The following is a 14,883-nucleotide window of genomic DNA, read 5'->3' as shown; positions in this document are numbered from 1 at the left end:
CAACGGAAAAGTTCCTGTATATTATAGCAGCTGCAAATGCCCTTGTCTACTGTAGAGTGTGTAGAATGGAACACCACAATAAAAACAACTTTTAAAAATTGGGGGGAAGGTGGTTTAGCACAGTGGGCTAAATAGCTGGCTTGTAAAGCAGACCGAGGCCAGCAGCGTGGGTTCAATCCCCGTACCAGCCTCCCCGAACAGGCGGCGGAATGTGGCGACGAGGGGCTTTTCACAGTAACTTGATTTGAAGCCCACTTGTGACAATAAGCGATTAAATACAAAAAGAAGTTGGGCTTTTTTTTTCAATGTCTGGTCTTTGCAAATTGTAGGGATTTGGTTATTTTTAAAAAACTTTATTGTGTATAAAGTGAAAAGCTCGAATGAAAATATATTTAAAAAAAGAATTGCCTGCTGGCGTGTTTTTTTTGTCCCGGAGCGATACTTGATACTCGCACTTCCTCCTCGCAATGAAACCACCGATAAGTGCTTTGGGTTTAGGAGGAAGGGGGTGTGGGCGAGAGATAAAAGTGGAGAGCATTCCCCTGACTGCTTCGACGCCCGGGGAGGTCTTGTGTCCCGCTGTCTTCCCCGTGAAGCCCTCCACATCTCGGCGCAGGGTCCTTGGAACAGTCCAGAGTGGCCTCGGCTGGAGAACGGCTTCGGTAAGCATGCTCCCTACCTTGCGCGATGTCTTTGTTCTGAAGGGGCGGGAGATAAGGACTGGACAAACCTCTCGGCTCCTCCGTTAGACCAGATATGTCGAGACGGCAGCCCCTCTTACTCTGTCCCCGGGGATTGCAATGAGAAAGACAGACTTGCATTTCCGTACTGTCCGGTGCTGGGAGTCCTTTCCGAAACCTCTCCATCTCTCTACCTCTCTCAACTCCTTAACATGCTTCTTAAATCCTACACCCGGCTTTTCTTTTTAGAAATTTAGAGTACCCAATTCGTTTTTTCCAATTAAGGGGCAATTTAGCGCGGCCAATCCACCTGCCCTGCGCATCTTTGGGCTGTGGGGGCGAAACCCACGCAGACACGGGGGAGAATGTGCAAACTCCACACGGACAGTGACCCAGAGCCGGGATTGAACCCGGGTCCTCGGCGCCGTGAGGCAGCAGTACTAACCCACTGCGCCGCCACAGCCTTGAATGTTATGGACGCGCTAAGTGCTCATCCAGGTACATTGTAAAGGATGTGAGGCAACTCGCCTCTACCCCCCCCTCCCAGGCGGCGTATTCCAAACCGTCACCAACCTCTGGGTAAAAAGACTTTTCCTCAAATCCCCCCTAAACCTCCCGCCCCTCACCTTGAACTTGTGTCCCCCTCATGACTGTCCCTTCAACTAAGGGGAACAGCCGCTCCCTATCTACCCTGTCCGTGCCCCTCATAATCTTGTCCACCTCGATCAGGTCGCCCCTCAGTCCTCACTGCTCCAGCAAAAACAACCCAAGCCTGTCCAACCTCTCTTCATAACTAAAACGTTCCATCCCAGGCAACATCCTGGTGAATCGCCTCTGCACCCCCTCCAGCGCAATCACATCCTTCCTATAATGTGGCAACGAGAACTGCACACAGTGCTCCTGCTGTGGCCTCACCAATGTTCAGTCCAACTCCAACACAACCTCCATGATTATGACCCAGTGACAGTGAAGCTCTGATATCGTTCCTGTCAGTTCCTGTTTATTTGCTTGGTTCCCATTTTCTTCTATTTACTATTTTTGGTCCGCGGACCCACATTCGGAATGTGCCTTCAACTGGAGGACTTGAGCTGAAGCAGCCTGCTAGTCAGGACACGGCGTTCCCGGGTCTTGTTTTAGAGAGGAGAAGTCAGGCACATTGGTGAATCTTAGGAACCAGGTTTGGAAGAAGTCGGTTTGATTGGTTGGCGGGTTGGCCAGGGGCAGTGTTCTGCCTGACAACAGTCAGCGATTGGTTCCTGCTAGGTGGTTTGTTTCAGAGGGTGTTGTAACATTCCAAGGTGATACACTTTCCTGTCCTCCACCTACAAGGCACAAGTCAGGAATGTGATGGAATACTCTCCACTTGCCTGGATGAGCGCAGCTCCAACAACACTGAAGAAGCTCGACACCATCCAGGACAAAGCAGCCCCGCTTGATTGGCTCCCCCTTCCACAAACATTCACTCCCTCCCCCACCGACGCACAGTGGCAGCCGTGTGTACCATCTACAAGATGCACTGCAGCAACTCACCAAGATGCCTTAGGCAGCACCTTCCAAACCCGTAACCTTTAAGGACAAGGGTAGCAGACACCTGGGAACCCCACACCTGGAGGTTCCTCTCCCAAGTCACTCACCTGACTTGGAAATATATTGGCCGCTCCTTCACTGTCACTGGGACAAAATCCTGGAACTCCCTCCCTAACAGCACGGTGGGTGTACCTGCACCGCATGGACTGCAGCGGCTCAGGAAGGCGGCTCACCCACCCACCTTCTCGAGAGCAATTCGGGGTGGGTTATAAATGGCCAAGGTAGCTGGTGAACTAATTTAAGAAGGGTGTGTGGCTCGGAGGGGAACCTCCAAGTGGTGGTTCCCAGGTATCTGCTGCTCTTGTCCTTCTAAGTGGTAGAGGCCGCGGGTTTAGAAGGTGCCGTGGAAGACTCTTTGATGAGTCGCTGCAGTGTATCTTGTAGAGATTGATCACACTTACCTTAGTGACCTGATTTGACATGTCTGAGATCCGTCGAACTGGCTCCGCTATCACCCTTCGGCAAGTGGACTATCTGTTGAGTGGTGCCGATAAGCAGGTCACCTCAGACCTGGGACGATGCATCAAGACGCGGATCAGTGTCGATCTCTTGGCCGTCAGAAGCTTCTGGGCTCGAGTCTCGCTCCAGAGCTCATAATCCGGGCATGTTCTCTCCCATGTTCAGTTCCCAGAGACTGTCGGAGGAGCCATCTCTTAGGTGAGATGTTAAGCCGTGGTCTTGTCCGCCTGTCCCAAGTAGCAGGCCATCCCGAGGAGCTGTTCGGAAGACCAGCCTGGTGTCCAGGCCCAAATTGGAACATCGGCCACCCATGTAGCCAATGTCCTCCAACAAACAGCAACGAGATGACGACCGGATCATCCGTTTTCAGTTTAGTTGCTTGATGCCTAAATGTAGCCAGGGCAGCAGACCTAGCTGCAGTCTGACTACGTTATCTCTGTCCTCCGATACCGACAGGATCAGAATTGGAGTGTCAGCTCACTGACTCATTTCCTTCCTTTGATATCCACAGTGACAGCGATAAGATAGGAAATTGTTAAAACATTGAGCTCTGCTCTCTGCCTGCCCCAGATAAGATACTTGGCTGCTACGATAGAGGACAGCCCTCATGAGCTTACCCAAGACTCCATAGCCAGTGACCTAACTCGCTCCCCAGTCCCGTTAAGCCATCCGCCTTGTGTCCACTAGCTCCTGGTCCAACCAATTGGGCGTCCATAGAATCACAGAATTGGTCGGGGGCAGAAGGGGGTCACTCGGCCCATCGCGTCTGCACTGGCGTTCTGAGTTCCGTTACCCATCACCCCACCTTCTCACCATAACCCGGCTCATCCTCCCCCTTCAGATCACAATCCCAATCCCACTGGGAAGCCTGGATTGAATCTGCCTCCATCCCGCTCTCAGGCAGCGACTTCCCGAGCCTAACCCCGCGCTGGGTGAGAACGTTCCTCCTCCTGTCCCCGTCGCTTGTTTTAATAACCACTTCAGATCTGTGTCCCGCTCGTCCTCGAGCCTTTCACAAATGGGGACACGTCCTCTCGACACTGTCCAGACCCCGCTCATCTTTTTGAAGACCTCGGGTCCAAATCCCTCCCTGGCTCACCTCTCCCTATCCCTGTAGCCTTCCCAGATCTGGGATCTGTGCGCCTCACCTAATTCGGGACTCTTCCTCATTCCTGATTTGAATCCCTTCAATTGGCCACGGCCCTCTCTCTCTTCCTTCCTCCCCATCTCTCCCTCTCCCTTTCTCCCCATCTCTCTCTCTCTCTCTCCCCATCTCTCTCTCTCTCTCTCCACATCTCTGTTCCTCTCTTCCCCATCTCTCCCTCGCTCTATCCCCCCATCTCTCTCTCTCCCCCACATCTCTCTCCTCACCTTTCTCTCCCCCACCTCTCTCCCCCCACCTCTCTCTCCCCATCTCTCTCTCCCCATCTCTCTCTCCTTCCCCATCTCTCTCTCCTTCCCCATCTCTCTCTCTCTCCCCCATCTCTCTCCCCCTTCTCCTCTCTCTCTCCTCTCCAGCTCTCTCTCCCCCATCTCTCTTCCCCCATCTCTCTCTCTCTCCCATTTCTCTCTCTCTCCCATTTCTCTCTCCCCATCTCTCTCTCCCACCCAATCTCTCTCTACCCATTGCTCTCTCCCCACATCTCTCTCGCCATCTCTCTCTCTACCCATTTCTCTCTCACCCCATCTCTCTCTCCTCCATCTCTCTCTCTCCCCCCATCTCTCTCTCTCTCCTTTATCTCTCTCTCTTTCTCCTCCATCTCTATCACTCTCTCCGCTGATTCTCCCCCTCTCTCTCTCTCTCCCTCTCTCTCTCTCTCTCTCCAGTCAGCTCCTCGACCCTGTCCCTCCATCCAATCAGTTGCCGAGGCGGCAAGGTCAGAGTGGGATCAGTGAATATGAGCGACGAAGGCCTCTGTACTCGAAGAGCCTAGAGCCACTCCCTCAGCGTACGCGCAGGATGGTCACTTGCAACAATTGCAAGAAGGCCCTCAATATGTTGAACCCTGACCCACTCTTCTGTTGGGATGTCAATGACCAAGGTTTGTTCGGTTAATAGAGAGACAATTAGGGAATATTGAAGTGATAGTCAGCATTGACAAGTGTCTTCTTTCTGCTCTTCATCTGCAGGAATGTGGCTGTTGAGGATGTTATACTTGCAAACCCTCTGTCCTATGTACCTATCATCTTTTTTCCAATCAAAATCCCAATGTGAGATGTACATTTATCCGCAAGCGAAGACAGAAACTGACTGTAGCCATCAGTCCCATGTATCCATCCCTCATTCTCTCTTGAAGGAGACAGAGATCCTCTTATTGAATGACAACAGCCTCACCAACGTGTCTTTAAGCTCGTTAAAAAGCCTCTCCAACCTCAAAGAACTCATCCTCTCCGACAACCAGATTGAACGCTTTGATCCGGACTATACACTCCCATTGGAAACATTGGACCTCTCGTCTAACTCCTTAACCAGCATTCCCAACTTCAGCAACCTCACCACACTCAGAATCCTAACCCTCGATCACAATCCGATTCCTGATCTCCCCGAGGGAGCGTTCGATGACTTGGTGTCCCTGGAAGAGCTGAGCCTCAGAGGGAACACAATTCGGGTTATTCCCGAGCACATCTTTGACCCTCTGGAGAAACTCAGAAATGTATTCCTGTCCGGAAACAGAATTGAGAAGTTCCCCAAAAACTCATTCCTTAAAGCTCAAAATCTGGACAAATTTGACATCTCAAACAATAATCTAAGAACAATTCCTCAAGACTTTGTGAAACTCTCTGCATCTTACATCCATCTTTACGGTAACCCGTGGCACTGTGATTGTGACACTGTGCGAATATTTAGTGATTGGATTAGTAAAATTGATGGTAACATATACGATAGTACAGGTGTGTCCGACTCCAGGAGTGTTGTTTGTCTGACACCATCAGTTTGGAAAGGGATTGCGATTATCGATCTCCCCTTTGAGCAAATCTGTCCCATTGTGACAACAATTGGAATGATCCCTCAGACACCCACAGTGACGGAAAGATCTCGAGTGAGCACGGTCAACACCTACTTGTTAAAGACATCTCCTACCCTGGAAATTTGTCCTCCATTCACGGATTTGCAAGGGAAGAGGGGAACCAATTGTAGCCATCAGTCCCTTGTGTCCACCCCTCATCCTCTCTCGCAGGAGACAGAGATCCTCTTATTGAATGGCAACAATCTCACGTCCGTCTCGATAACCTCGTTTAAAAGTCTCTCAAAGCTCAAGGACCTCGATCTCTCCAACAACCACATTCAACACTTTGACTCAGACCACTCACTCCCATTGGAAAAGTTGGACCTCTCGTCTAACTCCTTAACCAGCATTCCCAACTTCAGCAACCTCACCACACTCAGAATCCTAACCCTCGATCACAATCAGATTCCTGATCTCCCCGAGGGAGCGTTCGATGACTTGGTGTCCCTGGAAGAGCTGAGCCTCAGAGGGAACTCAATTCGGGTTATTCCCGAGCACATCTTTGACCCTCTGGAGGAACTCACCGTTGTAATCCTGTCCGGAAACAGAATTGAGAAATTCCCCGGAAACCCACTCCGTAATGTGGAAAATGTGGACAAATTTGACATCTCAAACAATAATCTAAGAACAATTCCTCCAGACTTTGTGAATCTCTTTCCACCTTTCATCTATCTTTACGATAACCCGTGGCACTGTGATTGTGACACTGTGCGAATATTTAGTGATTGGATTAATGAAATTGAGGGTAGCATATACGATAGTACAGGTGTGTCCGACTCCAGGAGTGTTGTTTGTCTGACACCATCAGTTTGGAAAGGGATTGCGATTATCGATCTCCCCTTTGAGCAAATCTGTCCCATTGTGACAACAATTGGAATGATCCCTCAGACACCCACAGTGACGGAAAGATCTCAAGTGAGCACGGTCAACACCTACTTGTTAAAGACAACTCCTACCCTGGAGATTTGTCCTCCATTCACGGATTTGCAAGGGAAGAGGGGAACCAATTGTAGCCATCAGTCCCTTGTGTCCACCCCTCATCCTCTCTCGCAGGAGACAGAGATCCTCTTATTGAATGGCAACAATCTCACGTCCGTCTCGTTAACCTCGTTTAAAAGTCTCTCAAAGCTCAAGGACCTCGATCTCTCCAACAACCACATTCAACACTTTGACTCAGACCACTCACTCCCATTGGAAAAGTTGGACCTCTCGTCTAACTCCTTAACCAGCATTCCCAACTTCAGCAACCTCACCACACTCAGAATCCTAACCCTCGATCACAATCAGATTCCTGATCTCCCCGAGGGAGCGTTCGATGACTTGGTGTCCCTGGAAGAGCTGAGCCTCAGAGGGAACTCAATTCGGGTTATTCCCGAGCACATCTTTGACCCTCTGGAGGAACTCACCGTTGTAATCCTGTCCGGAAACAGAATTGAGAAATTCCCCGGAAACCCACTCCGTAATGTGGAAAATGTGGACAAATTTGACATCTCAAACAATAATCTAAGAACAATTCCTCCAGACTTTGTGAATCTCTTTCCACCTTTCATCTATCTTTACGATAACCCGTGGCACTGTGATTGTGACACTGTGCGAATATTTAGTGATTGGATTAATGAAATTGAGGGTAGCATATACGATAGTACAGGTGTGTCCGACTCCAGGAGTGTTGTTTGTCTGACACCATCAGTTTGGAAAGGGATTGCGATTATCGATCTCCCCTTTGAGCAAATCTGTCCCATTGTGACAACAATTGGAATGATCCCTCAGACACCCACAGTGACGGAAAGATCTCAAGTGAGCACGGTCAACACCTACTTGTTAAAGACATCTCCTACCCTGGAGATTTGTCCTCCATTCACGGATTTGCAAGGGAAGAGGGGAACCAATTGTAGCCATCAGTCCCTTGTGTCCACCCCTCATCCTCTCTCGCAGGAGACTGAGATCCTCTTATTGAATGGCAACAATCTCACGTCCGTCTCGTTAACCTCGTTTAAAAGTCTCTCAAAGCTCAAGGACCTCGATCTCTCCAACAACCAGATTCAACACTTTGACTCAGACCACTCACTCCCATTGGAAAAGTTGGACCTCTCGTCTAACTCCTTAACCAGCATTCCCAACTTCAGCAACCTCACCACACTCAGAATCCTAACCCTCGATCACAATCAGATTCCTGATCTCCCCGAGGGAGCGTTCGATGACTTGGTGTCCCTGGAAGAGCTGAGCCTCAGAGGGAACACAATTCGGGTTATTCCCAATCATTTCTTTGAACCTCTGGGGAATCTCAAACATTTAATCCTGTCTGCAAACAGAATTGAGAAATTCCCTGAAAACTCATTCCATAATGCTCAAACTCTGGACAAATTTGACATCTCAAAGAATAATCTAAGATCTGTTCCTCAAGACTTTGTGAATCTCTCTGCACCTTACATCTATCTTTACGATAACCCGTGGCACTGTGATTGTGACACTGTGCGAATATTTAGTGATTGGATTAGTAAAATTGATGGTAACATATACGATAGTACAGGTGTGTCCGACTCCAGGAGTGTTGTTTGTCTGACACCATCAGTTTGGAAAGGGATTGCGATTATCGATCTCCCCTTTGAGCAAATCTGTCCCATTGTGACAACAATTGGAATGATCCCTCAGACACCCACAGTGACGGAAAGATCTCAAGTGAGCACTGACAACACCTACTTGTTAAAGACATCTCCTACCCTGGAAATTTGTCCTCCATTCACGGATTTGCAAGGGAAGAGGGGAACCAATTGTAGCCATCAGTCCCTTGTGTCCACCCCTCATCCTCTCTCACAGGAGACAGAGATCCTCTTATTGAATGGCAACAATCTCACGTCCGTCTCGTTAACCTCGTTTAAAAGTCTCTCAAAGCTCAAGGACCTCGATCTCTCCAACAACCACATTCAACACTTTGACTCAGACCACTCACTCCCATTGGAAAAGTTGGACCTCTCGTCTAACTCCTTAACCAGCATTCCCAACTTCAGCAACCTCACCACACTCAGAATCCTAACCCTCGATCACAATCAGATTCCTGATCTCCCCGAGGGAGCGTTCGATGACTTGGTGTCCCTGGAAGAGCTGAGCCTCAGAGGGAACTCAATTCGGGTTATTCCCGAGCACATCTTTGACCCTCTGGAGGAACTCAGATATCTAATCCTGTCTGGAAACAGGATCAAGAGCCTCCCCAATAACCCATTGTCCTTCCTAAGGAATCTGAAAGCTTTGGACGTCTCCAGTAATGAGCTGAGAACAATCCCTCGGGAATTGTTGATGGAGAATCCTGTGGTTTGCCTCCATTTCTATGGCAACCCATGGCATTGTGATTGTGACATTCAATACTTGACGAGGTGGATGAAGCTGAGTGAGGGAAAGATGTCCTGTGGTGAAGGAGCCTTCAATGATACTGGTGTTCATTGTAACAGCCCCCCTCACATGGGAGGGCTGCCTCTCGTTCTGCTTGACCCACTGGTCTTGTGTACGGCCAGCATGCCTGGCCAGGTCACCCTGACAACCCTCCGCAGCCCCGGTGCGCTGCTAACCAGTCAATCCCATCTAGGCAGCCCTAAAGGTGCCGTTAAACACAGGGGGCGTGGATTGGGCCTCCTCGCGGCGCTGAGCGAATGGGCCTCGTGCTGCCTCCTACTCTTCCTCCTGCACTGCCTCTCACTTGGCCTCCTGCTCTTGTCGAGCGGCCTCCTCCTGTTCTGCACCTTCCGCTTCCACCGCAGGTGCTACGCGCCCATGAAGCGCCTCGCCCAGAGGCCCTTTGGCATCAGACTCGTGCGGTACAGCCTGCTGCAGCCCGAGCCTTGCCAGATCTACCCCTCCCCCGACGGGGAGCCGGACGACCGTGGGTCAGCCACCGGATGATATCTCAGCCCCCCCCCCCCCCCCACACACGTTCGAAAGGGAGGGGTGGTCTCCTCACGAACGGACTGAGCCCTCCCTCGGCCCTCGAGCCTGGTCCCCCATTCAATACAATCATCGCTGATCCAATTGTGCAGCCTTCACGCCGAACCCTGATAACCTTTCACCCCCGATAACCTTTCACCCCCGATAACCTTTCACCCCCGATAACCTTTCACCCCCCTCGTTAATCGAGAATCTATCCCGCTCGGCGTAAAAATACTCAAAGATTCTGCTTCCGCCGCCATTTTGACGAAGAGAGTTCCAGAGACTCCGCCCCCCCCCCCCCCCGAGAGAAAATATTTCTCCTCATCTCCGTCTTAAAGGGGCCACCCCCTTATTTTTAAACGGTGACCCCCCCTCCCCCGGTTCTCGATTCTCCCACAAGAGAATCTTAGGGGCTGGTTTAGCACACAGGGCTAAATCGCTGGCTTTTAAAGCAGACCAAGGCAGGCCAGCAGCACGGTTCGATTCCCGTCCCAGCCTCCCCGAACAGGTGCCGGAATGTGGCGACTAGGGGCTTTTCACAGTAACTTCATTTGAAGCCGACTTGTGACAATAAGCAATTTTCATTTCATTTCACTCTTCAAACTCCAGCGGATACAAACCCAACCTCCCCAACCTTTCCTCATCAGACAGCCCGCCCGTTCCTGGGATTAGTCGGGTAAACGCTCTCTGAACTGCTCCTGATGTATTTACATCTTCCCTTGGAGAAGGAGACCAATTCTGTCCACCACACCCCAGATGTGGCCTCACATGTGTTCGGTGTGAGTGAATCAACACCAACACGGGAGGCAGCGCCTCGAGGCGGAGGTCTTCGAGATCAAGCATGCGTCTGAATTTACATATATGCAGATGAGGGCGGGCAGCCTTATTTGAATATCGCTCGGACCTCAGCTCCGGACGGCACGGCAGGGGATCCGATTGGCCTCTTTCCTCTTCTGTACCCCCATCAGTGTAAATTACAGGGTGGGTAGTAGGGTAGTGTGTGTGTGTGTGGGGGGGGGTGTTTGCGAATGAGGCCTTTCACTAATCCGGCCAGCGGAACCTTGCATTCCCCAAGAGCAATGGGGTTGATGGGTGGTGCAAGTGGCGACGAGGGTTTACATCGAGAGGAAATTGGAATGGGGCCCCGAGGGAAATCGACTCGCAGGGTGATGGGGATGGACCCGTTGCTGGTGGGGGGGGGGGGGGGGGGGTGAGGGGGCATCGAGGAGGGATGGGACTGACTGGATCGCCCTGGAGGAAGCAGCCACGGGCTCCGTGCGATTCTCGGCCTCCTTCTGTTGGCTGCAATTGGCTCGATCACCCGGATTGCCGTCGGCGTGTTAGGATTGAGCAATGGGCGTGGGGTGGGAGGAGGGGAGTAAATGATCCGGGGGGTGGAATCACTGCCAAGTCCTCACGACAGAGTGACGCCTTTGACAGGAGCTCGTCTTTTACCTTCAGCAAGTTTATTCTTCAAACAGGCTCAGTGGACTTACAGCCCTCTTATCGGTCCCCACCCGCCACCGTTGGGGATTAGTTCAATTAGTTCAACAAGGTAATTGCCAAAGGATGCAACGGCTAAGATGTTGGCACGACCATGGTTCCATTTGGGGGAGGCAGCTCTGAGGGTCGGGGGTATCCCCGTCGGTGTCTCCAGGTTCAAGGGCTGGGGTGGTGTGGACGGAAGTCACATGAGCAGAGATTTGTGTCACATGACCCAAAGCTCGGCCAACGAAGAAGGCTCCACGAAATGCCCTGAAGGGGGAGACAGTGAGGCCAAGAGGTTGAGGGAGGGACTTCCAGAGCATGCGCCCCTCGACCCCCAGCCCTCGACCCCACCCCACGCCCGCCCCAGCTGGCTGAGGATTTTGGCAGCCATTATTGGAGTGATAAAAATCGGGCCTGCGTAAGAGGCCGGAGTGGGAGGAGCGCAGTGTGTCTCGAGGAGTTGTGGGACTGGAGGAGGTTACGGAGAAATGCGTTGGGGGGGGTGGGGGGATGTTGGGCGAGTACTGAGGGGGTGCTGCACTGTTGCCGGTTCCATCATCCACAGCCAATGTTAAACAGAAGGCCTCGGCTCCATTTTGAGGCAGGGCAAGGGAGCTGTCAACTCTAACCCTAACCCAACCACCTTCAGCCGCTTCATCAATCACCTCCCTACCATCATGAGGTCAGAGGTGGGGGTGTTTGTGGATGACTGCCCAATGTTCAGCACCATTCGCGACTCCTCAGATACTGAATCAGTCCCTGTCCAAATGCAGCAAGACCTGGACCATATCCAGGCTCGGGCTGACAAGGGGCCAGTTACATTCGCGCCACACAAGTGTCAGGCAATGACCACCGGAGACCATTGTTCAGACATCACCTTCAAGTGACAATAGATTATGGAATAAACTGGAAAAGGTAGCGAAGAACACCTCTGCAGCCCAGTTCAAGATGTCCGCTGAAATGCTACCCACCCGTACTGTGGCCTTGCAACATCGAATAGCTCTTGATTACCTAGTCGCCCAGAGAGGTGGGACAGGTGGCCCGATTAGGTCAGAATGTTGTACGTATATTCCAGATAACTCCAAAGAGATCACTGATTTAGCAAAAAAGCACCCAGACGGAGGTAGAAAAACTCAAGCGAGCCTCACTGGTGCAAGGTTCGGTCATGTACTCTGTAATTTTTTGCTCTGTATGTTATGTCTCTGACAACTAAATGTATCTGTAAGAGGACGTCAAGAAGCCCTAAAACGGTGCCTCTGTATTCACTTAGACAAATACTTTCACAGGGTATGAATGGTTTTTACTATTAGCTTGAAACGCTTGTAACTTTTTAAAGAATTGCCCATTCCAGTGTTGAAGGCTGTTCCTAAACAAGGGACCATCAAAGACAACTCTGAATGTGTTTTCTTTAGCTTCTATTTTTTTATTGCATGATTTGATTTAATTCTTATGCAAGTGTATTAAAGTGAATAATGAGCAATAAAGTTGTATTTTGCGCACCTCGGATTAACCAGACAATCGACTCTTAATTGAAGATAGAGTAAGAGAGAGAGTGGGGATAAATGGGTGTCTCTCTGGTTGGCAACCTGTAACTAGTGGGGTCCCTCAAGGATCAGTGTTGGGCCCGCAGTTGTTCACAATTTACATAGACAATTTGGAGTTGGGGACCAAGTGCAATGTGTCAAAGTTTGCAGACGACACTAAGATGAGTGGTAAAGCAAAAAGTGCAGAGGATACCGGAAGTCTGCAGAAGGATTTGGATAGGTTCGGTGAATGGGCTAAGGTCTGGCAGATGGAATTCAATGTTGCCAAGTGTGAGGCTATCCATTTTGGGAGGAATAACAGCAGAATGGATTATTATTTAAACGGTAAGATGTTAAAACATGCTGCTGTGCAGAGGGACCTGGGTGTGCTGGTGCACGAGTCGCAAAAAGTTGGTGTGCAGGTGCAACAGGTAACTAAGAAGGCTAATCGAGTTTTGTCTTTCATTGCTAGAGGGATGGAGTTCAAGACTAGTGAGGTTATGCTGCAATTGTATAGGGTGTTGGTGAGGCCGTATCTGGAGTATTGTGTTCAGTTTTGGTCTCCTTACCTGAGAAAGGACATATTGGCACTGGAGGGAGTGCAGAGGAGATTCACTAGGTTGATCCCAGAGTTGAGGGGATTAGATTATGACGAGAGGTTGAGTAGACTGGGACTGTACTCATTGGAGTTTAGAAGGATGCGGGGGGATCTTATTGAGACATATAAAATTATGAAGGGAATAGATAGGATAGATGCGGGCAGGTTGTTTCCACTGGTCGGGGAAAGCAGAACTAGGGGGCATAGCCTCAAAATAAGGGGAAGTAGGTTTAGGACGGAGTGTAGGAGGAACTTCTTCACCCAAAGGGTTGTGAATCTCTGGAATTCCTTGCCCAGTGAAGCAGTAGAGGCTCCTTCATTAAAAGTTTTTAAGAAAAAGATAGATACCTTTCTAAAGAATAACGGGATTCGGGGATATGGTGTACGGGCCGGAGAGTGGAGCTGAGTCCACAAAGATCAGCCATGATCTCATTAAATGGCGGAGCAGGCTCGAGGGGCCAGATGGCCTGCTCCTGTTCCTAGTTCTTATGTTCTTATGAGATCCTACAGTAACCTACATCCTGGCTCCCCAAAGCCTGTCCACCATCTACAAGGCACAAGTCAGGAGTGTGAGGGAATACTCTCCACTTGCCTGGATGAACGCAGCTCCAACAACACTCAAGAAGCTCGACACCATCCAGGACAAAGCAGCCCCGTTTGATTGGCTCCCCTTCCACAAACATTCACTCCCTCCCCCACCGACGCACAGTAACAGCCGTGTGTACCGTCTACAAGATGCACTGCAGCAACTCACCAAGGCTCCTCAGGCAGCACCTTCCAAACCCACCACCTCTACCATCTAGAAGGACAAGGGCAGCAGATACCTGGGAACCCCACCGCCTGGAGGTCCCCCTCCGAGTCACTCACCGTCCCGACTGGGAAATATATCGGCCGTTCCTTCACTGTCGCTGGGGTCAAAATCCTGGGACTCCCTAACAGCACAGTGGGTGTACCTACACCTCAGGGACTGCAGCGGCTCAAGAAGGCAGCTTACCCCCTTCACAAGGGGCAATTAGGGGATAAATTCTGGGCCTAGCCAGGGATACCCACATCACTTAAAAATGCACCGAAAGAATAATTTTGCGGGCGAGAAGGGCATTCGGCCCACACTTCGGACGGGATGAGCGGGCCATGGCCACATTGCGGTTTATGGGAGCTTGCTGTGCAATGGGAGTGTGGCTATTATGACAGTGACGACGAGCAGTTCGTGGCTGGCTGCAAGGTGTTCTGGGCCATCCTGAAGTCGTGAGAGGGGTTTAAATAAGATCACAGTTTTGCCTGCCTGCAAAAATCGAACCGGGAAAGTGAGCCACTCAAACTGGGGGCCTGGCCTTGAGCGGCGTGGGGGAGGGGAGGGCGTGCACGGAATGCTGGGAAGGGACAGCGTCCTGTGGACACGGCCTCACAGTGGGGGGGGAGGGGGGTCAATGGCCAGGGGAGCGAAGGCCTCCGTCAGTCCCACCGCTGCGGATCAGCGAAGGGAGCTGGTGTTCAACTGAATTCAGCAGGAAGAATCGAATGTTCCCGAGGGATCTCCTTTCGCAGCCTACCGGACATGGGGTTCTGGCTCCCCCTGTGCCTGCTCCCCACAGCACTGGCGGTGGATGGTGAGGCCTCGAGAT

General features: G+C 51.0%; 2 protein-coding genes across 4 annotated transcripts in view; both read left to right on the top strand.

Moving 5' to 3' along the window:
* The first annotated feature begins 599 nt into the window (after nucleotides 1-599).
* LOC140404746 (uncharacterized) lies at nucleotides 600-10,837 on the top strand. Its single transcript, XM_072493457.1, has 2 exons — nucleotides 600-662; nucleotides 4,857-10,837. The coding sequence occupies exon 2, from the start codon at nucleotides 4,859-4,861 to the stop codon at nucleotides 9,626-9,628; it is 4,770 nt and encodes a 1,589-aa protein (XP_072349558.1). The 5' UTR covers nucleotides 600-662; nucleotides 4,857-4,858; the 3' UTR covers nucleotides 9,629-10,837.
* Nucleotides 10,838-14,736: 3,899 nt separating this feature from the next.
* The window catches only part of LOC140404744 (ephrin type-B receptor 1-like), a 15,806-nt gene continuing 15,659 nt past the window's right edge, over nucleotides 14,737-14,883 (top strand). For 2 of the 3 annotated variants that reach the window (XM_072493454.1, XM_072493456.1), the window contains exon 1: nucleotides 14,737-14,868. In XM_072493454.1, the coding sequence (XP_072349555.1) occupies nucleotides 14,817-14,868 (52 nt within the window). In that variant the 5' untranslated portion in view covers nucleotides 14,737-14,816. The other variant, XM_072493455.1, reaches the window with a different exon arrangement.

Source organism: Scyliorhinus torazame, chromosome 31 (assembly GCF_047496885.1).
Source record: "Scyliorhinus torazame isolate Kashiwa2021f chromosome 31, sScyTor2.1, whole genome shotgun sequence".
Taxonomy (NCBI): domain Eukaryota; kingdom Metazoa; phylum Chordata; class Chondrichthyes; order Carcharhiniformes; family Scyliorhinidae; genus Scyliorhinus; species Scyliorhinus torazame.
Note: the sequence above shows the minus strand (reverse complement) of the source record. Positions and strands in the feature narration are given on the sequence as shown.